This window comes from Papilio polytes, unplaced genomic scaffold, assembly GCF_000836215.1.
Source record: "Papilio polytes unplaced genomic scaffold, Ppol_1.0 DF823923.1, whole genome shotgun sequence".
Lineage (NCBI taxonomy): Eukaryota > Metazoa > Arthropoda > Insecta > Lepidoptera > Papilionidae > Papilio > Papilio polytes.
In genome coordinates, this window is record NW_013525281.1 from 2,463,609 (window position 1) to 2,490,491 (window position 26,883).

Consider the following 26,883-nt stretch of genomic DNA (forward strand, 5'->3'; position numbering starts at 1 on the left):
TCGCACAACTGTTGTGCGATTGTTTAGTGACATGTGTGCGCTCTAAACATATGAAAACTTCCCTTAGTATAATAGTATTTGTGTCGACGCACAATATATCTTAGCTTTCGCCCGCGATTCCATCCGAGTGGAATTTTTTAAAAAAAGTGAGTAGCCTATGTGTTCTTCCAGACCAAATCTCATCGAAATCCGTTCAGCCGTTTAGGCTAGAAACTCTAACAAACATCCATCCATCCATCTAAACTTTCACATTTATAATATTTGTAAGATAGTATGAAGTATGATTAGTATGCAATAGCGTTGTGTTCAGTTGGGCAGTATGTCGTGCATGGCGTAGCGCCACGTCCAGCGGCGCGCGAGGCTCTCGAAGCGAGCGCGGTCGCGGACATACATCTCACCTAACTCCGGCTCCATACATACCTGGGTTCATTTATAAAATTATTACCCACAGATAAATTATCTTTCTATTCGTGAAAGGATTTTTAAAATCGGCTCAGTAGTTTTTGCGTTAATAAAATACATACAAAAATCGAAAAATCCAAATTTATAATATTAAAATAGATTAAATTTTGCTTGCAAATTAGTTCGCGTCAAATGAAATAGTATAAAACCCAGCCTATATTACTCAATGATACCATAGCTTTTAATGGTGAAGATGTTTTTAAAATTGTCCCAGTAGTTTTTGAGTTCAATACATACAAAAATACAAATATTTCCTTTTCATTACTATAGATTAAAAATATACTTTTATACCCTTTTTCTAATAAATTATTAGAGGCTATAAAGCTATTGCTTGTTTTCACTGAAACTAAAATTGACATAAACCTCCTAGTTTCCCTCTCCTGAACCCTCTAGGGTCAATAATTTTTTTTTAATTTAATCAATGCCGTGTTTCGTCTGATGTGTGTGGTGCCGGAGGCCTAATTTAAGTCCCTTCCTCTACCACCCTATTCTTATGAGAGGATGGGAAGGGGAAGTGGATTCGACGATGGAGGAGATGCATAGGAAGGAAATATCCTCTTTATGTGCGTCTCCTCCTCCGTCGGATAAGGGTAGGCAACGCATCTGCAATTGCAGATGTCTATGGGCAGCGGTCGCTTCGCCATTTTGGTGGTTTCAGGTGGTCGCTTGCTCGTTTGCCATCTTATGTTATAAAAAAAAATCCAGCGAGCGCACAAGGACACAAAATTCAATTCAAATTTTCACTAAAAGCAGTGTAATTGTCAAAGTATGTGTTGTATACTGACCGTAGTGTAAGGGTCTGTGAGCAGGCTCTGTATGGAGATGAGGACCTTCCCGATGGTGAGTGCGAGCGACCAGTTGTGGTGCACGGAGTCGATGCCGACGTCGCCGTGCCGCGACACGTTGGGGTGCAGGATGCGCGTCAGGAACCGCACCACCGGCGGGTTCATCGGGTAACTACGACCATATCATTATATATAGTTCAATTTATTTTCTATAGCAATAATGGATGAGTTGAGCAAATAAAAATGGGCTCTATACAATTGGAATAAGGGTTAATTTTAATTTGCATTTCTAATCAATAGAAAGTATAATTTCAGTTAAATTAATTTGGTATAAATTTGCTCTGTTCAATGTTAGTCTCTGTGAATAGTTCCTTAGTGTTTATATTTCAATATATTACATTGACTCAGTTAACACAAATCTATACTAATCTTATAAAGAGGAAAGATTTGTATTTTTGTATGTATTGTAATAACTCAAAAACTACTGGGTCGATTTCAAAAATTCTTTCAGCAACCCTTAACTTGGCGGAATTTTATTTTTTCGAATATCAAAATAATATTCATAGCACTTAGCCTTGATGACCCAAGGTGTTTAGAAAAAAAAAATTGATGTATCTCTAAAGATACACTAACAAGAAAAGGGTTAAAAACCTACATTATCAGTGGGTTAACAAAGACAATTTTTCTTATTATTTTTTAATTTCACGCAACAAAGTCGGGAGCAACAGCTAGTTAGTGACACAATGGTGTTACTCACGAGTAGGGTACTTGTATGTAGAGGTAGAAGACGCCACCCTCGTAGGGAGAGTCTACTGGCCCGGTGACGCTGGCTTGCCAGTGGCAGCACTTGCCGTCCAGTGGAGCCGCTGCGATGCCCTCTGGAGGGTCGTTGCGCATCATCTAATATACATACATTAATCAATCAACCATTTTATTAATTTAGCTTTTAAGTAAAAATTATCATTATTAACAAAAAACAGATAATGATTTAAATGTAAATACCTTAGACTCAGTTCGCAACCTGTTCCTGCGCCAAGCGTTCTCGTCGCCGACGGGCTGCGCTAACACCGACATCTGCACCAGGCAGTGCCGGCAGAAGCATGAATCTACCAACGCTTGATATTTCTACAATAAAATAAAAACCATCAGTATAGTTTGTCTAAGTAAAGTTGATTACTTTTATAAATCACGCATATAAAGTATTTAATAAAATATGTATGATATTTAATGCCATACTTAATAGGCAGTTATCATAGTGACAGAACATAAGGATATAGAGAACAACTAAAAATTATCAATATTCGGCTTAATCATAAATAAAAATTCAAACTAAAATTATTATATGCTTTTAATTTAATTTGTTACATAATTCTTTTTTAAAATACACGTATCAATAAAAAGTATACTTCAACAATATACTAATCCAAAATACTCTTGTTGTTTGCGACATGTCTAATCGAATACTGTATACAATTTATTGTAGTTATTATATAAAAACATACTTTATGCCAGTCAAGGTTGGGCAGCAATGGTCGGAAGAGCGGCCAGCGGCGCGTGGTGAACGCGGCCCAGCGCGGCGGCGGCACGTGCGCGCGCACCAGCCGCCACCAGCGCGCACACACGCACGCGCACGCGCACAGCGACAAGTCGTCCAAGTAACTGAAGATGCACAGCAGCACTACACAATTTCACGCCAATAGTAATAATCAATTTTAGAGTGAAATAAACTTAGCTTAGTGTCATAGAGACATAGTCTAGAATAAAATTGCACATTTTAAATCTTTTTTAATATCTTAGCATCCTAATATCATTTGTGCACTACACAGTGCCCTCTCCCCGCATCTTGCAATACCATGCTGCACCTAAGTTTGCAAATTGTGTTTTGTGTGACTCACAAGAAGTTTAGATACATCAAGATATCTGAAAACAACTTCACTTTGACTTCAAATCAAATCAGTTTAAACATTTTAAAAGAAAAAAAAAATTACTTGCCTTCAGAAGGCAAATGCTCTACTAATCCTGGAGCTAAATTATCTGGCAGCCTCGGAGTTGATAAAGCTTGCAGGGAGCGAGCCAAGCTAGGCGGCTGTGGGGGCGGGGCTCTTGGCGCTATGTCAATAGGGCCTAGAGGCAACCCTGAACCACTGCCTTCACTGATGCTCCTGCTAGCTCCAGGTCCGGAGGTACTTGTGCGACTAGTTTCATCTTCAGGGCTTGTCTCACTATCTAATGAATTCTGAAATATTTATAATTTCAAAACATTGTTTATGCATTTGTCAAACACATATTGACATTCTTATATACTCAAAAAATACTAAATAATATGAAGTGGAATATTTCTACCAACTACAGTTGAATCTAGATAAACAAGAGTTCAAGGAATCATGATATTTATCTTGCCGAAGCAGGTTCAACTGTACTACAGCCAAATATTATATTATATACTTACATTTCCATACATTACTTACTATATCCTCAAAGAACTAATACTTTTAAGATCAAGTAAATTAAAACCATACTCACTCTATAACACCAAGAAGGAAAACCACAAACTCTGTTTAGCCTGCGATCTAACTGGAAGTTCAGATCAGAAGGCTCATCATTTCCGGAATCACCGTCATCGGTTTTTTCGCTGCAGAAATAGGAGCTTGGTAGATATGACGGAAAGTCAGGAAAGAGAAAAGCATGGCAAGTAACGCATACGGGTTCACCAAAGCTAGGGCCGTAGTAGCCATTGCAGACGTAACAACTTGAATTCTAAAACAAGTAAATAAGTTAGAACTAAAAGTTTTTTTTTAAATTCATCGTTTTATCAACAACATTTCAATTTACATTGTATTCAAAGTCAAGCGGCTCTTGCTGTGGAGTAACCGATGTCAGTTTGTCATCATTTTCTTCTAACTTCTTTATAAAATTAAAAAATTCGGGGCCCATAAGTGACATGATGCTAATACAAACTTGCTAAAATATTTTGTTTATATCCGAATTAAATTATGATTCTTTTAAAACAATTTTGACAATAGCTTAATGTTTATCCTTTCAATGTCAAATTTGACATTGACATTTTCTTTTGGTTTTTTTCGATAGATAAAGGCTTTTTGACCATTCGGTAATTTCCAACCAAAATATGTTTAATTTTATTGCAGCCTACGAAGTGGGTTTTTACAACTACACGAAAAATTTATGTTGTAAATAATTATTTTCCACAAAAAAATTCAATACAAATGTATGTCAAGCGTATATAACTTGTATCGAAATGCAAACAATGGAAAAGGGATTGATTTTTTTAAATCTCCTGATTAAATTTGGCCACTTTTAAAATTAATTAGTAGATAACAGACTTATTTGTATGAGGAAATCAGCATTGTTTCCTGCGCAAGCAGTAGTTTCTTTGCTATTTCACATATTATACCCTAAACTTGTTAAACTTTGACAAAAGATATATCTTTATATAGGAATGTTTTTATAGGTTTTGAAGCAGATGATTTCTTGTATCATTTACGTAATTTTAAAGGATTTTTCAAATAAAACACAGGTTCATCTTAAAATTATTTCTTATCTGGCAAACACTTTTCAACTTCTTACTTTGTCATTTTCATTTTGATAGTGCATTAAATTATCTTTTTAAAGCATCAAACTACGCAGTAAATATCCAACTGCGTATACAAACAAAGAATACATTGTATTTTTAATCATTACAAATATAAATTTAAGACAATTTTCATAATTCATTTCATAGAAACAGAATTTCAAATTATACAAATTATTTTGACGATTGTACAGAGCCACAATTTACCACTTTACATAACTGATTTAGTAACAATCTTATACGTACCGATAATAGCCAAGTTTTTACAACATTAGGAATAAAGTGGTTCTGTTTGTTTATGTACGGTAGCTCCACACAACATCGTTTAACAAAATACTGTTCTTATTTTGATAACACAAATCTCGAGTTATTTTTTATAATCAACTGGTATCATAAAATCATTAAATTCACATAAAAATTTAAAGATCTGCATTTTTTCACTTTAAAAATAATTATGTCATAGTATGTAAATCAGTCAGGAAAAAATTAAATTTTAAAACTATATTTATCTGCTACCTATATTTCAATATATATCATAAGAGCTTGTATATAAACTGAGCGCTTCAGAAGGAATTATTGAATTGGCAGAAAATTTATATTAATGTTTTGAAGGAATTACTAGTCAATAATTGTTTTTAAGAACTAGACATGCGCAATAACATACCACCCCGCGTGAGAATTTGTTGGTATAGCAAGCGACGAAGCATTACTATGGTTGTTAGTTTCGTTAGATAACTTCACGACGTCATCTGCCTCAGGTGTTATGTTATTGTCCAAGCATAGTAACTATTGTGAAATACAACAACGCCCGTCCTTACGCTCGGTTTAAAAGATCGAACTCATATAGCTAGCATTATTTAACATTATTTATAATTGTGTTTTTAAAAACTTTTTTTTTTTGCATTCTATGTGTTTGCTATTTGAAAAAATAAACGCTTCTATTACAAACATTCGAATAACTACCATCTAGAATACCGCAAACGGCTCATATTACAATTAATCATAAAAATCATCGCAAATTTTAATTGAATAAGAATACGACACTTAACACTAAAATCAGGAGGACATAGCTTAATTTTTATATTTAGTCATCAATCCATACAACAAAACGGCACACACTGAACGATCCATCGTCACATCTCGTCTACAACCACATGACAATAAACTGTTCAATTAGCAATCCACAGACAAACGTCACTGTGCAGCCCCACCGGGATAACATGACCTCTTACCCAAAAGTATATTTTTTATAAACTAAAGTGGAGTCAGAATCCATTGGCGATCCGTTGACGACACCGAAGGTGGCCGCCAGTCGGTACACTAAGTTAGCTACACCGCACACACTCGCGAGGGTATCGCGCGGCGCGGCTGCGGCCGGGGCCGGGGCGGAGGCCCCGTTTACCGCACTCAGTACGGGGAGTAATACATGCCGCGCCTGTACCCTCTGCGAACAACGGCCGACATTAGCACCGCTACAAACACTAACTACACAACAGCAGCTGCATGCAAGCCGCGGCCGGCCGCAGCTAAGCTCTCCTCGCCTTGCACAAACTCGTTAGCGAAATACAACTCGAAGCTTAACCACGACCGTGATGCGGGCCCCGCTCGGCAAAGGGAAGGAAGGATATATATACAATAAATTAAAAATACATATAACGTTATATCAACTTTATTTAAAAACTGTAAAACTGTATATAAATATTTCTTCCACAGACAAATGCAATCCAAGACTAAGAATCAGCCTTATCCATGAGAATTGTACTTATAAAATCTGCCGTAACAATGGACGTATTTAAGATTTACATTCTAACAGTGTAAACTATTGTCTAGTGTGGCATAGCTACAGCTTTACAACGTAGAGACAGTGTCGTCGAGGTGCGACATGAATAAGGCTGTGGGACAATCAGTTTAATATGGTTGGTACCTGCCGCGGCGGATGGGCCGGTACACCGCCAGGTACGAGTTGAAGCCGCCGCGGAAGGAGCGGCCGCGGCCGCGCATCGACCGCGGCGGCCGGTTCGTCGACGACAGCCCCGGCTTGTTGGTGCGCTTTGGCATGACCTGCGATACCAAAACTCTTCATTAATATTTCACAAATGTTTCGTTACATTTAAAGGCTAGTTCACATTAAGCTACTAATTTAGTTGAATACAGAGCGATTTGATTACTAAATATGTCTGAACAATGAAAAATTAGTAGAGTAAATTAGCAAATCATTTTGTCATGTTAATTCACTTTTTTTCTGGGACTAGTGGCAACACCACTCGCTACTGCTTACTTGCTAAGTTACTTTACAAGTCAGAACCTGTTGTTTTAGTTTAATTAGTAAATGTTGATATTATAAAGCATCTTTTTCTTATGTGTACAGTAACAGTCAACGATTTTTGGGCAGTAGAGAGTAATATCACTAAATTTCTCAGATCTCAACTAAATTACTAGATAAGTGTGAACTAGCCTTTAGGACTCTGCTAAATAAGGAATACTGCTCTAAGTAGTGTAATGTAGTAAATACATGTAAATAATTAGATTGGAAGTACCATATATTATTGTATATTAGATTTTACATCTTGTAATTACACACGTCTTTTATTTCGTTCGTTCTAGCTTGTGCGAGACATTTTTTCTGTGGTCTCTATAAATTATGTCATACTCCAAACAGTTGAGACTTTGGGCTCAATGTGCTAAATTATATGCCATGATGTACAAATGTGTAAAACAATTTGAAAAAGAGATTTAAATCATTGCTACAAGAATCATGTATCACTTACCTGTAGCAGGTTTCCATATAGAAAGCAGTAAAAGCAAACATGGAGCCCATTTTTTTCTCCATGCATTATTAGTTAAATACATGAATTAAATTAATTAATTAATGATTATGAGTTAAGACCTACATATAATTTGAAAACTGTTATATCTATATATTTTATTAAAATGTTGATTTTCACACTTGCAGACACAATAATTTGTTCTAGAAACTTTATTATCAGTAACATGACATGAGTTTCTAAATATGCTTTTGTTATAGTAAAAAAATATTACCTTTATTTGGCGACCTCTAAATAAAGACTCGTCCATAGCCATAGCAGTTTGTACGCTGTCTTTGTCCCCAAATTCAATATAAGCGAAGCCTTTGGGGTGGCCGTCAAACTTATTACATAATATTGTCACCCTGAAAAATTACCATTATTCATAAATTAATAATCCATGAATAAGATGTCATTACAGATCTTATTACAAGCTGAATATAGCAGTAAAACCAAGAAGACAGTAAAAAGATTTTACATCTATATCTATCATCTTCTTTACTAACATAAAAAAGTGTAAACAAACACTACTTAGTCATGCAGGATGTCAGCAATCACAGTATATTTTTGAATAAACCTTTTTTTAATAAAAAGCTCTACGCTAACGACACACTAGCCTACACATTTTCACACTATTAAACTTAGGGAGTAAATAATTTAGAAAAAAAACCATGCAGGAAAGGGACAAAAACTATAGAAGCTGATATCAAAGCAAGGTAGCCATGGTCACATGCGTTCAAAATCATTTGTGCATTTGAATTTTGACATAATAATTTAGAAATTTCAAAAATACAAACAATAAAATATTTTTTTATAATTTCATGCAAATTATAGGAATGGGAACAGCGGGTAATTTACTTATTTGAGAAAGTTCAGTTAGCATTATTAGTATATTTACCTTGTTGATCTTAAATAATGATTACGGGTATTAAAAGAAAATTAATAAATGGTTTACAATAAAAAAAAAATTACCTGTTAATCGAACCACAACCATGGAAGTGTTGTTCCAATTCTTCAGCTGTTGCTCCGTAATCCACATTGCCAACATAAACTGATCTATTGTCTGCTTCTATTTTTTCTTCTATAGACATGTTTAATGGACTCGCTGAAAATTAAAAACAAATACTTTAAAATTGTTGAAGATAAATGGAATTATAAAATTCATGCCACTACTTTTTGCTTTAAGTGCACTCAAAAGGTGAGTTGCAACTCGACTTAAAATAAGGAATAAAATACACAAGGTAATGTAAAACTTTAAAACCAATTTTGTATCCTTGCGTTGCAAGTATTGTGTTGACACAGTAATAAGTTGAGGACATAAGTTGTCTTTTCATAGTTAACTGTATATATTTGCTCTACCATATTTAAAATCGCAATATTTCTCATGACAATCATGACAAACAGATTGCAAGCATGTTAGTAACTAATATAGGTAGATTTGAAAACTTACATCAGCTTGTGTATAAAGGGTCTAAGATAACATTTATCTAAAAGAATAACTGAATAAAAACAACAGCTAAATAAAAAATATCAATTTCTACAAAGCAATATCTTGAGGTGCACAAAGCCATAGATATCACAGTTCTTTAACAGAAGGGAGAAGGCAATGAAGCAAGTACTTGCCACACTGAGCTATTGTTTATTTATAACTTTGATAGATTTAATATACTTATATTGTCTTCTCTTAGAAATAAACTCTATTCAAATTGGTATACATAGTGTGCATTTACATAGTGTGGTGTACATAGGTGTAGCCAGCCATTGATCTGACTGGGGGGTGACAACTACTTTGTTTAATCAAAGTAGTTTTTGTATCTATGGTAGATCATGTTTTTTTATTCTTTTGGGTCCTATAAGGACAGCTGTCTCCCCTACCTCCCCCTGACATCACCAATGTTCAATTTTATGATTTCTAATATACATTTTGGATTAAGTTATAAAATAATATTGTTTACACATTTAGACAACAAAGTGGTCATGCTATAACCATTATAGGTGTAGCATGATTACCGTGTATGACAAGGTTTAAGGCTTACTAAGTCCAGGCGGGCTACCCATGCTCATTTGTTTGTCAACTTCTGTTTGCATCTGTTTCAATTTCTCAGCTTCTTCTTCCATTTCACGAACTCTAGCTTTAATAGCAGCTAGGTCAGGTACATCCACACCAGATACATCATCTCCTGCCTTGAAATAAAAAATGTTGTATCAATCAAATTTGTTTTAACCACAATTTGTTTATTCCAATGTATTATTGTAAAGGTTGTAAGCTTCTTAAAATATTTGTCATTCAGGTGTTAGAACAGACAAAAAAGACCAAATTACCTTGATATTATATGAATGTAAATAAATATTTAAGAAAGGTACCATTTAATATACCAGTATTTGTTTGCACAATAGTAAATTTAGTAAGGAATTAGATAAAAACTGGTAATTTCTTATTTTATTCCAATTATATTAAAATACCACAAAGTTGCTACCTATTTAACTGTAAAAGATTTATTTAAAAAATGAAACAAGTATTATCAAATACTCGTAATAAGAGCCATTGCATATAGAATGTTAGTTAACAGAAATGTTACAAGAGTGTTAACAATTCCTTGTTTAGGTTTCTCTTAAACACCTTATCAATTAAAGTTGGTCTCATTTATATATCGTGGTATTTTATACTTTCAAAATATGCAAACAGTAATTTGTTTTAGAACGCCGTATACACAAGTAGACCCAAACAAGATGCAACTGATATGTAAACAATCATGTTTTGTTTAAAAGCGGGTATAGTTTAGATAAAGATAGATACAATTAAATCTTAAATGAAATACTTACACCGAGGCTGTTGTCGGTCATGTTTAATGAACCGTTGGTTCCGTCCAAATGATTATTGTCAATGGACTCTAAATAATCGTCATTTTCTGCCATATCCACTTACACTTATCATGCAATTCTTTCTCAACGGATTTAAAGTAAACACTGCACATATAACCTCTATCTTAGGTTATTATATAAATTCACAAATAACTAAATTCCGCCAACAACTTATGATTACGAAGCTCTCTGACGTACCGGTAACCAATTCGCTAACAATCAATTGACCTACTTATAAAATATTTTCAGCACAAACTACAACCAGTAGGATATTTCAACAATCTAACTCCAAATTAGTTAAAAGTCTTGATATTAACGTAATATTTTTAGATTTATTTCACAAAATTTTCAAACACCAAACATTATGACATTTCAAAAATGTCAATTTGGATTTTGGATGTAAAAGTACTAGCATTGTTTATGCTTCAACCAAACAATCCCATTTCAAAGAATGCTTCTTAAGTGCCCCCCTAAAAATACAATAGCTGTATTTGTTGTTTTAAACCAAAATATGGGCACTTTTATGTTAATTTAAGTTTTTATTTTTGGAAATCTTTTGAGTCATTTGTCACAAGGAAAACCGTGCTAAATTCTGTATCTATGTTTTTCTATTTTCTATCGCAGATTTTTTTTTGGATTTTGACATTACACTGACTTTGACAAATGAAACTGACATTTATTTGTTGTGGTTCTAGGCATTCTTCGCTGGACTAGTGTAATCAAGTGATTTTAAAATTTTAGATTTTGGTACATACTACATAACTAACAGCAATCAATTTTTATTTTTTAAATTATCAAATAAACGTTTTCATTTTAGCTAATTACTGTTATGTCACCTCGTGTTTCGTGGTATCAAATAGTTGTTTTTGTTAGTATTTAATAACATCGATTTTTCCTTTAATTGTAACTTGTAAAAAAAAATAGCTCTTTTATTATGAAAATGAAAACGACGATTTCAATAATTATCAATGTTCAATCGTTAATCCATAGTGGGATTAATAAACTGTAATTTCATTACAAATATGGAAAATTGTTCTTATAATTTCAGTTTCCAAGGATTATCTTTTTACTAACTATTTTCAAATTATACGTTGAATTTAAAATTGTGTAATTTTTCGTTTTAATAAACAGCTTTCTCAATATAATATTTTACAGGTGTTTGTGTGCTGTTCATGGTATCACGTAATTTACCTGAGCTGGAAATTGTCTAGAGAATTAAATTGAGAGATGCCTCTCACTGCAGATGTTGCCGCTCAGCAGGTGCAAGTAAGCAAGTCCTTTGATATTATGCAACAATGAATGGAGTAACAAAGTTTTGGCATTTTTTAATTCACATGTATTTAATTTGTATTTTTCAGGAGCGTTTGAGATCATTGCACAGGTACATTTATGATATTGAAGCAGAGAGAGGAAGAAGTGAGCAATGCATTGATCAGATCCTCAGAGCGGAAAAGGCAGTAGAATCTTCACCATCTAATGATGAATCTTCAGGATCTTCACAACAAGTAATCCAATATAAATTTATCCACAGAACATTATTTACAGTAAATATTAATTACCCTTCTACAAACATATGTATGCTCTGAATTCATGTTGTACTTTTATTGACAGCAGATGCAGTTAAAAAACTTATACAAGGCTGGTCTGACAGCAGCAGAACAAGAGGAACGTGTTATCCGCTTAGCTTTGTCTAAGATATATGAAATAAGGGCAATTAAAAATGAAAGGCGAATTCAGGTGAGATTCAAGCCAATCACATATTTTTCCAATGATGTTATATGTGAAGAAATTTACATTTCAGTGTGTTTTTGAGAGTTTTAATGTGCTTAAAAAGGTTTGCCAGAAGAGTAAGTTGTAATTCAGTATATTTTCTCTATAGGTATAAATAATTGGCTAATAATTAGCTCATACTGCATGAATTAGACCATGTTAATGATTTAGGCGCGACACGCGGGCAATAAGGAGACGATAGGATGCGGCGCGCTGATGAAGATGCTGTTAAGTGCAGCCCAGACTTTGCCGCTGCACGTGGGGCGCGTGGGAGAGCGTGCGCCCGCTTTGTGCGGTGCCTTACCGGCGGATTCAGGGCACGTGGCGCGTCCTGGGGATGCCGTTGCCGCACTTGTGCGCGTCTCCGATAAGGAGGAGAACTGGATTCTCGCTGAGGTAACAACTAGTCTGTGTGCTTGAGTATGTACATAAATGACTTCATAATTTATCTTACTGTTGTCTTTAATGTAGGTAAAGTAAAAATCTTACTGCATTTATATGTTATTGCAATGTACATTTGTAACTTGTAGGTGGTGAGCTGGTTGCCAGCGCAGGGTAAGTATGAGGTGGACGACATAGACGAGGAGCAGAAGAACCGACATGTGCTGAGCAAGCGGCGCGTGGTGCCGCTGCCTCTGATGCGCGCAGACCCGCGCACCGACGAGCAGGCGCTCTTCCCCAAGGGCGCGGTCGTGATGGCGCTCTACCCGCAAACCACCTGCTTCTACCGTGCTGTCGTCAACAGACTGCCCTCCTCTGCCGCTGACCCTTACGAAGTTCTCTTTGAGGTAAAACATATACTTGAAAATATGCTTTTTTACTACTTGCCCCATCAGAACATCAGCTGGCAAAGCCCATGTCTATATTATATATGTTTCTGATTTATTTAGTGTTAGCAAAACCCCATTAGAAACAGTAATCCCATACGAATGTTCTTAGGATTCATCGTACGCGGATGGGTACTCTCCGCCGGAGCGCGTGGCGCAGCGCTACGTGATCGCCATCAAGGAGGGCAAGGGGCGGAGCACCTGACCCTACCCCTGCGCCCCGCCCCCAGCGCACCTCGCCCTGCCCCCCGCACGCCACGCGATACTCGGCATCGATATCGACTTGTAGCTTATAGCTTTCATTTACAGCAACAAATAAAGTTCAAAGTGAAAGTTCATAGAATTTAATTAATATTTATTAGCGCATACATTTAATGCACTTGATTATGCAACTGTAGCATACATTTTACTTAATAAATTGATGTAAACTATCAATAGTTTAATTTTATATGATCTGGATGTTATTTTTTTAAAGTTAAAAATAAAAAAAAAACTTTGATTTCGGATATCACAATGAAAAGACAAAACCTGATAGTAGTAATATTTTTCATTATATTTTAAGGTAAAATCTATAATGAATACATGATACAATGGTTAAAATGCGAAATATACAATCATTTAATTTTAATGATTAATTGGACGTTAAACAAAATTGATTTTAATAACCTCTAATACTTAACAAAACTAAGAAATAATTAAAATTTAATGGAAGCAAATAAAATATATTCAAAACTGAATGGTATTCGGCATTCAGTTAAATAAAAAAAAATGAGGAACATATCGCAAGGTAACTTGTACCTAAAACATATAAAACGCATTTATTCATATATCCTAATTTATATAAAGATGCTACTGTGAGTCAATTATATGTTATGGGTCAAGTGTCATGTCGAGAGTTTCCTCTGACAAAAACTTGTATAAAAACATGCTGGCTTTTATTAATTTACTTTTAATTTTTTTCGTTAATAGTATTACACTTGTCCATTTTATTTACAGATAAATATAGTAAATGAAAAAATTGTCAAAATTATATTTTATTTTACACGTTCAGATTAAAATTAATTTTATTATAACGAAAAAAGTTTAGTGAAAACATTTACTTAAATTGAATTATTGATATCCAAGTATGTTTAAAATAAGACATGTTCCATTAACTTGAACCATAACAAATAAGAGCTTTATTTGCTTATAATTTGTAAGAAATACATAATAAATGATTACTTAACAATATATTTTCCATTTTCTAATAAAGGAGCAAGCTACATAAAAATTCAGGCCTTTATTTAGATTGAATTTAAAGACCACAATGATTTGCATTAAATAAGACCCTTCTATTGAATGCAAAGAGGTTTATCTGTGATGTAACCTTTTTCTTCGGACATAGTTATATCTCTTTGAAGATGTAACTTTTTTATAAGATTCGTGCATCATACTACCATATATCCAAAAATATATCATACTTAAATGATGAGCAAGTTTTTATATGGCATATTAACAACCCACCATAAATATGAGATCAATATTACTTTATTATTTGTGCCGTCCCAATTTAATACACAATAAAACTCAATTTTAAACATAATCAAAACTGATTTTATACATTTTTTTAAAATTTGATATATGCTATATGTCTATTATTTATAGTTATTGATTTTTTATGTCATATTGTCAAGATTTTGCCTATAGTTTTACTGTTAATACAGAGTCCGATAAAAAATTGACCAAATTTATAATTGATCGGTAACATAGAGCCACAGAACTCTGGTACAATTTACTATTGTCACTATCGGGACCGCACTCCTTGTGACTCAAACAATTGATTTTAATTTTACAAACTCATTAATCGTCAGGTTTTTCGAAACGTAAACTAAAAATCGTCTAGAGAGCACAAGCGATATTTTTTTTGGTAATATAAAATAAATATGACTACAATATTAAATCCATTGTGTTCCATCTATCTGGCACTTGTGATCATTTTACCTGGAATATAAATAATTTTGTTACATTTTATTTCATTAACACTTATAATACAAAATTCGTGCCTCGGTTTAAATTTTTAATCTATACTATCATAAAGGGGAAAGATTTGTATTTTCGAATTTTTATACTTGATTTACATAAAAACTACTAACCCGATTTTTAAAATTCTCTCACCGTTAGAAAGGTCATTTATGTGTGAGTAACATAGACTATATTTTTTTAATTTCACGCGGGCGAATCGTATTTTATTTCTTACTAATGTTTTAAATTCGCAAGTTACGACAGATTTATAAGTTTGCAGCTATAACTGCATAACGGATTTCGGTAAAATTCGGCAATCTTTTGTTTTTTTTTTTTTAAATTTAACGCAATAGCAGTGGCGGGCGAAAGCAAGTAGAGTTATATAGTTCTGTTCATTGCATAAAAACAGTTGTATTTATTATATGTGTGTACACTGTAGTGTGTGTTACCTGCCTACACGGCCTGGCGGTCGCTGACGAGCCCCTGCAGCTTGCGCGCGACGCCGGGCGCGGCGCAGCGCGGCCGCTTTATCACGTCCCCGCCCTCCGCGCACCGCTTCACCCCGCCCACCTCACACGACACCAACGTGTTTATCGCGTGCAGATCCTAAAAAGTATAATTCTGTAATACTGAAGAACACACACATTTGGCCAGATCCGAGCATGTAAGCTGTCGAAAGAATTATTTGAATTTAATTGATTTATATGAATTTAAGGTATCTTTGAGGTAAATACGCATTCGTCAATTCGTTCAGCCAACAACGCTCCGTCCGAGTTGACAATGAGTGACGTGTCCTCGCGGACCACGGTATACTTCCATTTATCTAAGAATTATGTAACTTTATTCTTAACAGATCATAAGGCGGTGCGGTTCCGGAGAGTCGTTGACAAATGCGCGTTAACCTTTAATTTCTATATCGCATGAAAGCGGGCGTACATCATTGACTAAACTATTGTGCGATTGTTGATTGCATCGCAGCCAATTCAAATGTTTAGTTGCACAACTTAAATTCAATTAGTATGCGCACCTCCATAAACCGGTGTAGTTGGTAAATCTATATCTATACTAATATAATAAAGCGTAAACACACACTACTTTGTGGCGTAGGATGTCAGCGATTACAGAATATTTTTAAATAATTCTTTCTATAATAAAAAGCCCTACCCCTTACGACACGCTCTAGGCTGTATATTGTCACGCTATTAAACTTAGGGGTAAATAAATTGGAAAGAAACCTCCATGTGGGAAAGAGATCATAAACTACATGTTGCCAACATCAAGGAAGCAAAATTGTCTATTATGCATTTGAATTTTGACATTTGACAAATGTAAACAATAAAATAAAGTTATTATAATTTAATGTGGATTAAGCCGCTTGGGAATAAAGTAGTAGTCAAAGAGTAGTTGTACCTTTGCTGGGCTGCGGCTGAAGCGGTACGTGAGATGGTGGTCTGTGTGCGGCGGCGTGGTGAGCGGCTTCACGTACAGCTGGTGCCGCTCCGACACGCGCTGGCCGGCCGGCGAGCACGCCGCGTCCCCGCGCCCCGCCGGCAGCGGCGACAGCCCGCACTCCTGTACACACATCACAAACTATACATTCATATTTACTACCGGCCGATGGCGAATACATCTGTGCGATTTTTTTTATAGTATAAGGTGACAAACAAGCAAGCGGCCACCTGAATCCTCCTAAATGGAAAGCGACCGCTGCCCATAAACATCCGCAATTGCAGATTCGTTGTCTACTCTTAATTGACGGAGGAGGAGACGCACATAAAAAAAGACATTTCCCCTTCCTATGCGTCTTCTCCACCGCCAAATCCACTTTTCCTTCCTATCCACTAAAGGTTGATATTTTTGGTATTCCAAACTATCTGTGCCAAATGTCAGTGGGATGCGTTAAAACGTTTTAAGAGATATCCGGCTCGAAGGACCATTTAGTATAAAACGTACATTAAAAAAACATTGTAAAATGAAAAGCTTTTAGTAATTGAACAAAAGGAAATAACCACCGATTTGCACACTTAGTTCACTCGCAATACATTTCTATTTGTATTAATATGTTTAAAAATTAAGAGTATGAAATCTTACATCTTTATGTTTGCCAGTAAATCTCAGGGCAAAGCTCTGCATGCACAGCACATACACCTTGTTGTAGAAATTGATCAAGTCTCCTCGTTGGGGTGAATCTGGAATAATTACATGTGTTATAATTTTATTGGAAACAAAAGTCACACAGTGTAAAGCAGCCTCAAAAATCTCCAACGGCATTGGAGAACGTTGCCAATACTGGGTGGTTTCAAAATGAAACACGAGTTCTGTGATAGCGAAGTTAATTTAATCAACACACGTTGCGTGAGGTCGGTTATTCGTCGCGAACTTCTATATCGCGATCTAGAAATTAGTGCTCATAAATGCACGCCATCTCGTGGCGAATAACCGCAAGTAGAAAATTATAACAACATTGGACACACAGTAAAGAAAATAATTTACAAATACATAGTTCCATAAACTTGTACAAAATTATAATCAAGGTACATGAGCATAATTACTCATTTAGAGGTTTGAGTGTTCAGTGCAAAACAAAGAGGTTGCATACTGGCCACCGAGACTTTTACATGGCTGGTTAAAGAAAAGATGTAGTAAAAAACAAAAGAAGAAAAAGAAGTGTAAAATGGATAAGATGTGACCGCTTATAGTTTTGGAGATTAACATTGTAAATATGTTAAATAATAAGTTTTACTTTACAGAATATTTTCTATATATTTTGGGCTGCCGCGCTGACGGTAACAAGTTAAACAGGCAGTTATTTATACATAAAATGTATATACTCACTATCTCCTGTACTTTGTTTAATTAAAACCGATCTATATACATGATTGTCAGCCAACGGCCTCTGTCTGTAACACTTCATTATATCCGCGAATGTTCTCTCCACTTGATTACTAGGATTATTTGATACCTGGAATACATGTAGACTATTAAATAAAGGAAAATATAACATGAAAAATAAAAGATTTCTATAATGCTGTAATCACAGATTGATTTAAAACCGACAAATACAAATACAAGTCATAATGTTAAAAATAATAAGAAAAAATTTTAGATATTCTTGAATAAAAATTGTGTACATAAAACAATCATGGTGGGGAAAAAACTTAGATCATCAATTTGAATAATGAAGTAAAACGCCCTACACTTACATCACACTATAGCCTACATATTACCACGCTATTGAGTTTAGGGGGTGAATAATTTTGACAAAAATGTCATGCGTGAAATTTAGAATTATGCGCATTAAGCCGTACGGGAACAACTAGTAGACAATAAATAACATTGGTCGGCAATAAAATGTCAATATTTCTCAATTCCATTCAATTGTACTCAATTGTAATAAGCCTAAGGACATTCAATTTCTGCCTACCCTTTTGTGTCATCGATTCTTACCTTACAAATAACATATACAGCGCACATGAGTATCTGATCAAGATGCCTGTCCTTCATCAGCTGTGTCTGGTGCATCACCGAGTACTCCAGACAGGTCCAGATCTTGCGCTTCAGCTCCTCGTCGGTGAGCCGCAGCCGAGTGCACAAGTCTATCATGCGGACTACCGCTAGACTGTAGAACTGAAATTAGACATAATTACCTATTTAAAGTAAAAAAAAAAAAACCTTTTTTTAAAGTATAATTCCTCTTTTCAAAATATATTTTTTTCTTGCTGATATTTATCTTTTTTCGTTTTTTTATTCTCTTTCTTCGCTTTCGCCTACAAGTCCTTCCGAGTGGAATTTAAAATAAAATAGTAAATGGCATATTTTCTAAGCTATGCTCTACATCTATGCCAAATTTCATAGAAATTCTTTCAGGCGTTTAGGCGGCAAACTCTACCAAACATCCATTCGTCCAACTAAACGTAAGATCTTTTCACATAGGTATAAAGTAAAAATCATGTATAATTCCTAAACTGCATTAACTTTTTTATTAATTATATTTTTACCTTTCTAAAGAAGAGTATCAAAGAGTTGTGAGCTTTCTTGGGCGTAGAGTTGGGTGTGGTATCACCATTCGACGTGGGACTAGCACACACTGTGTCTTGTTTCGCCGTCGTGTTTGTTTGGACTGGAAATAGAAATTTTAATTTTATCACTTATTACACATACTACTACCAGCAAAATCAAGAAATTAAAATATTACCTAGAAGTGACTGGCCAGGTTTAATATTGTCTTTGAACAGCTGTTTTTTCGCTTGATCCGCTATAGGTGAAAGGTAACGATCTATCACACCTGAAATAATTACAAATAACACATTAAAGCGAGAAATAGACACGCAGTTACAGTTGAATTTTTGAAACAGTATAGTTGTTTTCAAATATCTTAGCGGCTCAAAGAACATCGACACTGAAAAATGCCCTACTGCCGTACCCCTAATATTGTTTTATGTAAGCACAAGTTAAAAGCCACCAAGATATATGAAAACTATTCACGCGAATAGATTTGGTTAAATTTTGTTAAACACCAAAGAGTATGGATGGATTGTGTGAAAGAGGCAATGCTTAAGAAAGGAGTGGATTTAGATATGACGGCTGATAGAATGTTGAAGAACACCACATAGTGTGCTGACCTTTCGTAGGGAAAAGGGCAAGTTGATGATATCCGTAGCTAGTAAGAACATTTAGCTGAAGTAAAGTATTGTATTCTTACCAATATTCCGTCTGAAGAGTGGTGACTCCTGAACATAGACCTCAGTAGAGGCGGGCACCGGCGTCTTGGCGAGCTGCTCCCACAGTGGACTGTCCGACGTCCATACAAGCGATTCTAATACCTCCTCTTCCACCTACACATTGATACTTTTAAAATATTGTTTATGGACTAAGAACGTCACAGTATTTAAGTTTAGACAAATCACTGTTTACATTTGACTAACAAAACACAAATCATATTATTTAATTCAGTGCCCTGTCGTCAATTGGAAGTATTATTCTAATGCTTAAATCGAGTACAGTTTGATTGCAGACTATACTACAATTTGAGTTACTAAGGTTGTTAGTGCCAACGAACATGGCAACAAGGAGTGGTACGTGATCGTTAAAAATGGCGTTATCATAATAATAATAAAAATATGTTTATTTTATTTTATTTATATATGAAAGCCAGCCAGACGGAGAGACAATAACTTTAAAAAGAAAGTAATAACTCATTTAATCCATTCAGAACTTAAAATAACAGTGAAAAAAGGACAAGAATATGTAGAGTCAATGCCTAGCAGAAATTAGCAATGTTACCAGGAAGCTAACGAGATTGGCACCTCACGTGTTGCCCCGCTAGCATCAGGTAGGATTTTTAGATCTCTAAGTGAAGGGTCAACTCACAGCATTGAGATGTTTGATGACGTCCCTGCTGAGCTTGTCGAGGAGCGCCTGCACGACGAGCTCTATGATCTTGTAGAAGTGGAAGGCGCTGAGGCCGAGGATGTGCAGGACGCGCGGGAAGCGCAGCGAGTGCACGCCGTACGCGTGCAGCACCACCTCGCTGCAGCACGCGAACACCGTCACCTGGTACGTCGCCTGCGACACCACCATCTGCACACACCACACACTGGCTGTTCACAGCTGTCCCCTGCGGCTTCATCCGCATCAAATTATGAACATTTATTTGTTACATTTGTCTAATTATCATTTGCAAATGTCAATATGACATGACATGATGACTAACCATGCCAATCTCGCTTACTTGATGTTGGCAGCTTGTAACTTATGATCCTTTTCCGACATTAGGGTTATTAAGCAATTTACTTACCCCCTAAGTTTAATAGCGTGAACATATATAGCCTAAAGCGTGACGTAACTGTAGGGCTTCTTACTAAAATGAAACATCTATACTAATATAATAAAGCTTAAACACACACTACTTCGTGGCGTAGGATGTCAGCGATCACAGAAATAAATAAAAAAAAACCTTCAGTTGGAAAAGGGACCATAAACTACCAGCTGCCTATATTATGGTAATGGTAATTTTGACATTTGCAATTGAGAATTTTCCATTTCATGCGGACGAAGCCATACGGGAACAGCTAATTATTAATATAACTCATGTTACTCAGCGATAACGTAGCTTTCTTTTATGAAGAAGAAAAATTTGGATATCCGTATTTTTGTATGTATTGAAATAACTCAAAAACTACTAGGCCTATATTAAAAATGATTGCAACATTAAAAAGCTATGTTACCAGTGAGTAACATAGGCTAGTCCAGAAAGACACATAGAACGCTAATTAAATTCAATTATATCTAAGCCGTGTATTTCTATAGTTAAATTTGACTTGAAAAAGTTGGCTTCCAATATTCCTAATTATTAAAAAGGTATATTAACCTGAATAATTACCTGTAAGGATACTTGAGGTTTTTTCCTATGCTCTTCTCTGATGATGTGTTCAAATACTTTGAAATAAAGGCATAAGACCATATTTTTACGAAATGTAATCGCCTCATTGCTGCATTTACTCTCGCGCAAGCCCTGCGAGAACTGCTCCGCCCACCCGCTGCAGGGCTTTATCACTTTCTCATTAATCATCTCTTCCGACACACCACATTCACTGAAATCATTTTTTTTTTATTAAACTAAAGTTCATTCTGAATATAAAATTAATAAAGCTTAAGATTTTAACAATTATAAATATAAAATCGATGTTATTTAAATTTGACAATAGCACTTGATAATTATTAAATAATTTCCTTAAATGCAGACACTGTCGTTCCCCCAATAAGTTTAAACTATATCTATGCTAGTATTATAAGGAGGAAAGATTTGTATTGGAATACCTCAAAAACTACTGGGTGAATTTCAAAAATACTTCACCATTAAAAAGCTAACACGAGCAACAGCTTGTATTAAATAAAGATTACGCAAAATAAGCCATAAATAATAAATATGAAATGTCAATTACTTTAAATAACTATCAAAATATGTCAAATCAAGAATTTTCATTAGGGGAAATCACCACTGTTACCTCAAAGATAAAAATACTCACGCAAATAATCTCATAAGCGATGGTGATGGGAAAGGCTTAGTGTTCCTGAGGTATGCGGCCAGCCGCGCCAGGCTGTTGGTGGCCTCCGACACCGGCGTCAGCGCCTCGCGCCCCGCCAGGTAGCAGCGCCCCGTCAGCGGCGTGTCCGGGCACGCGCGCCCGCTCTGACATACAATACTTAAATCAATGTCAATGTAAATCTAAACTAATGTAGAGAACCTTCTACATCTTGCTAGACCACGCCACAGTCACACATAACATTTATGCACAACACACATAAACACATAACAATCGTAGATAACTCACACATATAAAAATTTGCAACCGCACAGCTGACCGGGGTCATTGACCGAGTGGCGCGCTCTTATTACTAGGTTTCGCCAGTGTGGAATAAAAAAAAACAAAAGTAAATAGCCTATGTGTTCTTCCAGACTATCCTCTATATCTGTGCTAAATTTCATCAAGAAAGAGAAACATCCATCCATGAAGGGAATAAATAGTATCCTATGTCCTTCTCCTCTAAGCTACCGCCTCGCATATTTTCAGCCATTTTGGTAAAGCTGTTCTTGAGTTATAACTAGCGTAACTCACACGATTTTCTTTTATATTTAAGACAAAGAGGAAAGATTTGTATTTTTGTATTTTTGAATGTATTGAAATGACTCTAAAACAACTGGACCGAATTCAAAAATTCATTCACCATTAAAAAGCTACATTATAAGTAACATAAGCTACATTTCATATTTTTTTATTTCACACAGGCTAAGTCGCAAACAACAGTTAGAATTTTATACAGGTAAAATGAAACAAAAAAACATGTAGCACTTAGTTCAATACACAAAGATTCATCTATCTATATTAACATACTAAAGCGTGAACACACACCGTTATGTAGGATGTCAACAATCATCATAACTTTGAATATGGCCGGCAGTCTATAGACTATATCTTCTCTCGGTATTTAATTTAGGGGTGTGTATAATTTGTTAAAATCATGCCGGAAAGGGACAAAAACTACAAATCACCGCAGTAAAGAAGTTTGACATGGTAATGGTGATCGTAAGCCAATGACAAAGACCCTTATTATCAGTTATATATACATATTTGTGCATTCAAATTGTTACATTTGCAATTAAAACTTTTACCAATGTTAACAGAGTTCTTATAATTTCATGCAATTGAAGTTGGTTGATAACAGCTAGTAAAATCTAAAGATGCTTGCATATCTAATACTTTACAACAAGGTTTTTTAGTCTGTCTCAATTATTTTATTTCACTGGTATTTCAAATATTTTTAATAGAGGGTAGATAAATATATGTCACTTTTGATCAGATGTTCTCTTTATTTCGTGATTTGTTGGTGATTTAAGAACATTGGTGTTCATATTGTATTTAGATATGGATTATCAAACATTTGTTAAATCAAATAATGAGACAATGAAATTTAATAAAAATGTGAAGTGTAGCATAAATATTATAAAATCTAAAGGTTTGTATCAATTCATTGACCATCATTTATTTTTTTGCCAAAGTTTACAAATTTGATTCTACTGCAGTTTAAAAAAAAACGAGTCTCAGATAATCATATAACAAGAAATACTTACCGGTCCAAAACTAGCAATAACTTGCGATATCTCTTCACCCGAAACTTTCTTTGTGCCAATTTGTTCATTTGCATGTTCACCTGTAATAAGTTATTTATTTCAATTACAAACAAATTTAAATATATCTAATATTGATCAAGAATAATTTTTACCATCATTAGTGAGATAATATAATAATAAAGGTTTTACAGAAATCAATGATGACATTTTTAACTGACAACTATTTTAAAGAATGACAAATAAAGTATGTTTAATTTTTTTTTAATGTTAACATAAGGCTTTTTAAATATAAAACCTCTTTGTAAGAGACATACCTAAAAATATCCTCTCATCAAATTCACCAACACTTAATACATATGTTTCATATAAATTGTTCAATGATTTCAGATTCGCATCGAAATTTCCAATGTCCAGTAATCCAGTAAGTTGATCGGAATTACCTTTTAGAATCTGAAGTGAAAATATTAACATTGTTAAGATATCTGAATGGGATATGTGAAATGTGTTATATATCATATGGAAATAAAATTGAGTAAGAGATTTTTGATTTTAACTCATACATATAAAATAGCAATAAACAAATAAGAAAGAAATAACAGATTCAAGTAAATTATGTCATAAGTGTTTAGCTTACAATTATGAGATACTAGCTGTTGCTTGCGACTATGTCCATGTAAAATTAAAAAATATATGTATGTTTTCACTGCTAAAGTAGCTTGAAAGTATAATTTTTTTTAAATAGGCCAAGTAGTTTTTGAGTTATTTCAATACATACAAAAACACAAATCATTCTTCTTTATAATACTATAATATAGTTGCATAAAATAATATAACATATTTCATGTCTTTCTTCTTCTTGTAAAAAAACCCTGACAATAATTAACATGCAAACAATGGTATTAGGTACATCATTGCATAAATATATTTGTATATACCTTTAGTTATAGTTATAAAAACGAATTATTATTTATTCTTTCACACATATATCGACTTTAAATATGGAAACAGGCTAATTAAAAAACATGCAGTAAACATAAGTAAACTTACTCCTTTGTCAAAAAATGATTTAATAACAGGCCTCCAGCTGTATTCCTTCATTGTAGCAGCTTCTACTGCCAGCCCCTCATTAATCTCACAGAGTACTGATATAATGCATGGTGCTTTTTTAGGAAGTTCAAAGTCATCTTTCATCCAGTCAGGCGGTAAACCTAAAAAATATGAGACATTACTTACTAGCTTCACATATTTCAGATGAAATTTATCTTTTTTTTATATTTGAAGGACTTAGGGCCTGTCCCACTGGCTGATAGTCTCAGATAGCTAAAAATAACATCACTGTCAGATAAGGTAACAGAATCTGATATTTCCATCCCATATTTTACATGTTGGATTGTTATATGACAATTTACAATTTGGTGGAAAAGCCCTTTATTCAGACAGGTCTTGTAAAACTGAAATTGTTTAATCAGTTCAACTAAAAATCTTAGTTAATTTTATATAAGGATTTACCATTTCATTAGTTTTCAATACAGAGCATGAAATCTTGTGATGATGAAAATGATCTTAATAGAACTGTCTCTTGAGTAATTCTGGAGATTCATTGTAACAAACATTCAATAAACTTTAACATTTATAATATTAGTATGATTGAAATCTTACCTTTAAAAGCAGGATTTATCAAATCAATTCGTCTAGACATGAATGCATTGCCGAATACAAAATCTAAACATGACAATAATACATGGTACATGTCCACTAGATCATCTGCTGAGTTGTGAAACTCTCCTTTAACACAAACATATAAACACCAAGAGAATTCAAATAAGGCATTTGTTGTACATGGTTGCAATCTGAAAAAAGTATGTCAAGACATTATGATACATTACATAAGGTTAGACATGAGTAATAAGAATAATAAACAGCAAATAAGGTACAAGATGTATTAACTTATTTTTAAAAAAAGTATGTAAGTGTATATACACTCAGTTCATTCACCATAATTTCCTTATCATACCAAAGTTTACAAATTACACTCTACTGCAGTTTAAAAAAAATACAAAACAAGTACATCTTAGTCAATCACATAACAAGAATTACTTAAACAATATTATTAGAGTATTAATTGTTGATAAAAACTTTACACATAGTTGTTATAATACTTACTTTTGTTTTTTACTCTTTGAGTTGCATTTTGTTGGTTCACTTGTTAAACCGGAAAATATTTCTTGAAAAATAGGAAGAAATTTACGAAAAAGTACAGTTGAAACTGCAAATTTATGCTCCAATCTTGTTATTCTGTCTTTAAAGTCTGTAGACATTAAAGACATTTCCATCCAGTTTTTGATTTTGTTAAAAAATTGTATAAGACTGTAATAACATAACTATGATTATGTATGTTCTAAATATAAATGTTTATGTAATAAATGTATATAATATTAATAATGTACCTTATGTTACAGAGCCTAAGCAGACGAGTCAGGCTAACGCAGTTGCCTTCCACGACCTTGCCAGATTGCACAGTTGGCGTGATTGATGTCCTGCAGGCTACATATAATGCACACGCCATCCAATGTTGTATATCCCCCTGTAATGGATTTACATCAATTAATTCTACGTCACAAAATCTGGAGGATTACCTAAAAATATCAACGTAAACAATAGAATTACGTGCGTGTCCAACTGCAGACAATACCTTTCTATAACTTATCTCTAAGACTGATTTTGTCATTTTAGCACATGATAGTAGTTTTACAATTTTAAAATACTTACATCTAAAGTATAATTACGTTTGATTTCTAAAAATGATTTTTTCGACTTTTCTGCTGCAGCAGGGTCAACATTTAACTGAGAACACAGATTGTCTAACGCAGATATCCAATTTTCCTCACTTTCCTCGGGTTTCGACATGATTGTATGTTAGATAATATAGTAATTAAACACTAATAAAAGAAAACATAAACCCCAGTATCAACTTATCCCAAACCCAAATACGTGCTATTTTGACAGATCATTGGCGGGAAGAATGCAGAACTCCCTCCTCCCTTTCGCATACGCGCGCAATCACTTGTCAATGTCAACAAAAATGTCAAAGCAATGTTTTCTTTGTCTTTGGTTTCGGCTTGAAATTGAGTCCAAAATGAAAATCATAATG

At 34.4% G+C, this 26,883-nt stretch overlaps 4 protein-coding genes across 8 annotated transcripts; 1 reads left to right on the plus strand and 3 right to left on the minus strand.

The window, feature by feature from the left end:
- Positions 1 to 216: 216 nt before the first annotated feature.
- LOC106102190 lies at positions 217 to 4,297 on the minus strand. The gene is made up of 8 exons (XM_013281602.1): positions 4,080 to 4,297; positions 3,771 to 4,004; positions 3,240 to 3,483; positions 2,750 to 2,925; positions 2,250 to 2,372; positions 2,005 to 2,147; positions 1,248 to 1,419; positions 217 to 420 (listed from the first exon to the last, which is right to left on the minus strand). Exons 1-8 carry the CDS (start codon positions 4,188 to 4,190, stop codon positions 307 to 309), a joined length of 1,317 nt encoding a protein of 438 aa, XP_013137056.1. The 5' UTR covers positions 4,191 to 4,297; the 3' UTR covers positions 217 to 306.
- A 486-nt stretch (positions 4,298 to 4,783) lies between these two features.
- Positions 4,784 to 10,889, minus strand: LOC106102413 (polyadenylate-binding protein 2). The gene is made up of 6 exons (XM_013281880.1): positions 10,464 to 10,889; positions 9,677 to 9,824; positions 8,613 to 8,745; positions 7,876 to 8,005; positions 6,761 to 6,897; positions 4,784 to 6,280 (listed from the first exon to the last, which is right to left on the minus strand). The coding sequence occupies exons 1-6, from the start codon at positions 10,554 to 10,556 to the stop codon at positions 6,244 to 6,246; spliced, it is 678 nt and encodes a 225-aa protein (XP_013137334.1). The 5' UTR covers positions 10,557 to 10,889; the 3' UTR covers positions 4,784 to 6,243.
- Positions 10,890 to 11,144: 255 nt separating this feature from the next.
- On the plus strand, positions 11,145 to 13,575 carry LOC106102411 (SAGA-associated factor 29 homolog). Of its 4 annotated transcripts, none has more exons than XM_013281876.1 (7): positions 11,145 to 11,249; positions 11,658 to 11,768; positions 11,861 to 12,007; positions 12,114 to 12,239; positions 12,444 to 12,668; positions 12,803 to 13,060; positions 13,212 to 13,575. In XM_013281876.1, exons 2-7 carry the CDS (start codon positions 11,730 to 11,732, stop codon positions 13,302 to 13,304), a joined length of 888 nt encoding a protein of 295 aa, XP_013137330.1. In that variant the 5' UTR covers positions 11,145 to 11,249; positions 11,658 to 11,729; the 3' UTR covers positions 13,305 to 13,575. The 4 variants fall into 4 exon arrangements, with proteins under 4 accessions (XP_013137330.1, XP_013137333.1, XP_013137332.1 ...); XM_013281879.1 differs by having other exon boundaries at positions 12,117 to 12,239; XM_013281878.1 differs by having other exon boundaries at positions 11,184 to 11,225.
- Positions 13,576 to 14,249: 674 nt separating this feature from the next.
- Positions 14,250 to 26,765, minus strand: LOC106102506 (retinoblastoma-like protein 1). Of its 2 annotated transcripts, none has more exons than XM_013282014.1 (19): positions 26,502 to 26,765; positions 26,180 to 26,316; positions 25,896 to 26,099; positions 25,392 to 25,582; positions 24,780 to 24,940; positions 24,047 to 24,182; positions 23,733 to 23,812; positions 22,129 to 22,292; positions 21,483 to 21,693; positions 20,471 to 20,680; positions 19,803 to 19,935; positions 19,296 to 19,385; positions 19,099 to 19,220; positions 18,548 to 18,727; positions 17,936 to 18,062; positions 17,192 to 17,289; positions 16,511 to 16,672; positions 15,554 to 15,706; positions 14,250 to 15,079 (listed from the first exon to the last, which is right to left on the minus strand). In XM_013282014.1, the coding sequence occupies exons 1-18, from the start codon at positions 26,637 to 26,639 to the stop codon at positions 15,554 to 15,556; spliced, it is 2,697 nt and encodes an 898-aa protein (XP_013137468.1). In that variant the 5' UTR covers positions 26,640 to 26,765; the 3' UTR covers positions 14,250 to 15,079. The 2 variants fall into 2 exon arrangements, with proteins under 2 accessions (XP_013137468.1, XP_013137467.1); XM_013282013.1 differs by having other exon boundaries at positions 15,550 to 15,706.
- Between the last annotated feature and the right edge of the window lie 118 nt (positions 26,766 to 26,883).

Bases quoted from the DNA above. Each gene is read 5' to 3' on its own strand.
- LOC106102190 (XM_013281602.1), bottom strand. From the start codon at position 4,190: ATGTCACTTATGGGCCCCGAATTTTTTAATTTTATAAAGAAGTTAGAA. The intron at 3,484-3,770 runs GTGAGTATGGTT...TAAATATTTCAG, and splicing joins TTCCTTCTTGGTGTTATAGA to AATTCATTAGATAGTGAGAC. The intron at 2,373-2,749 runs GTATGTTTTTAT...ATTTTATTGTAG, and splicing joins CCAACCTTGACTGGCATAAA to AAATATCAAGCGTTGGTAGA.
- LOC106102413 (XM_013281880.1), bottom strand. From the start codon at position 10,556: ATGGCAGAAAATGACGATTATTTAGAGTCCATTGACAATAATCATTTG. The intron at 6,898-7,875 runs GTAATATTTTTT...TTGGTATCGCAG, and splicing joins TTAGAGGTCGCCAAATAAAG to GTCATGCCAAAGCGCACCAA. The intron at 6,281-6,760 runs GTACCAACCATA...CGTTGTTCGCAG, and splicing joins CGGCCCATCCGCCGCGGCAG to AGGGTACAGGCGCGGCATGT.
- LOC106102411 (XM_013281876.1), top strand. From the start codon at position 11,730: ATGCCTCTCACTGCAGATGTTGCCGCTCAGCAGGTGCAA. The intron at 12,008-12,113 runs GTAATCCAATAT...TTTTATTGACAG, and splicing joins CTTCAGGATCTTCACAACAA to CAGATGCAGTTAAAAAACTT. The intron at 12,240-12,443 runs GTGAGATTCAAG...TTAATGATTTAG, and splicing joins AAAATGAAAGGCGAATTCAG to GCGCGACACGCGGGCAATAA.
- LOC106102506 (XM_013282014.1), bottom strand. From the start codon at position 26,639: ATGTCGAAACCCGAGGAAAGTGAGGAAAATTGGATATCTGCGTTAGAC. The intron at 25,583-25,895 runs GTAAGTATTATA...TACTTTTTTCAG, and splicing joins TCAAAGAGTAAAAAACAAAA to ATTGCAACCATGTACAACAA. The intron at 19,221-19,295 runs GTAATATTTTAA...TTCTATTTCCAG, and splicing joins ACCTGGCCAGTCACTTCTAG to TCCAAACAAACACGACGGCG.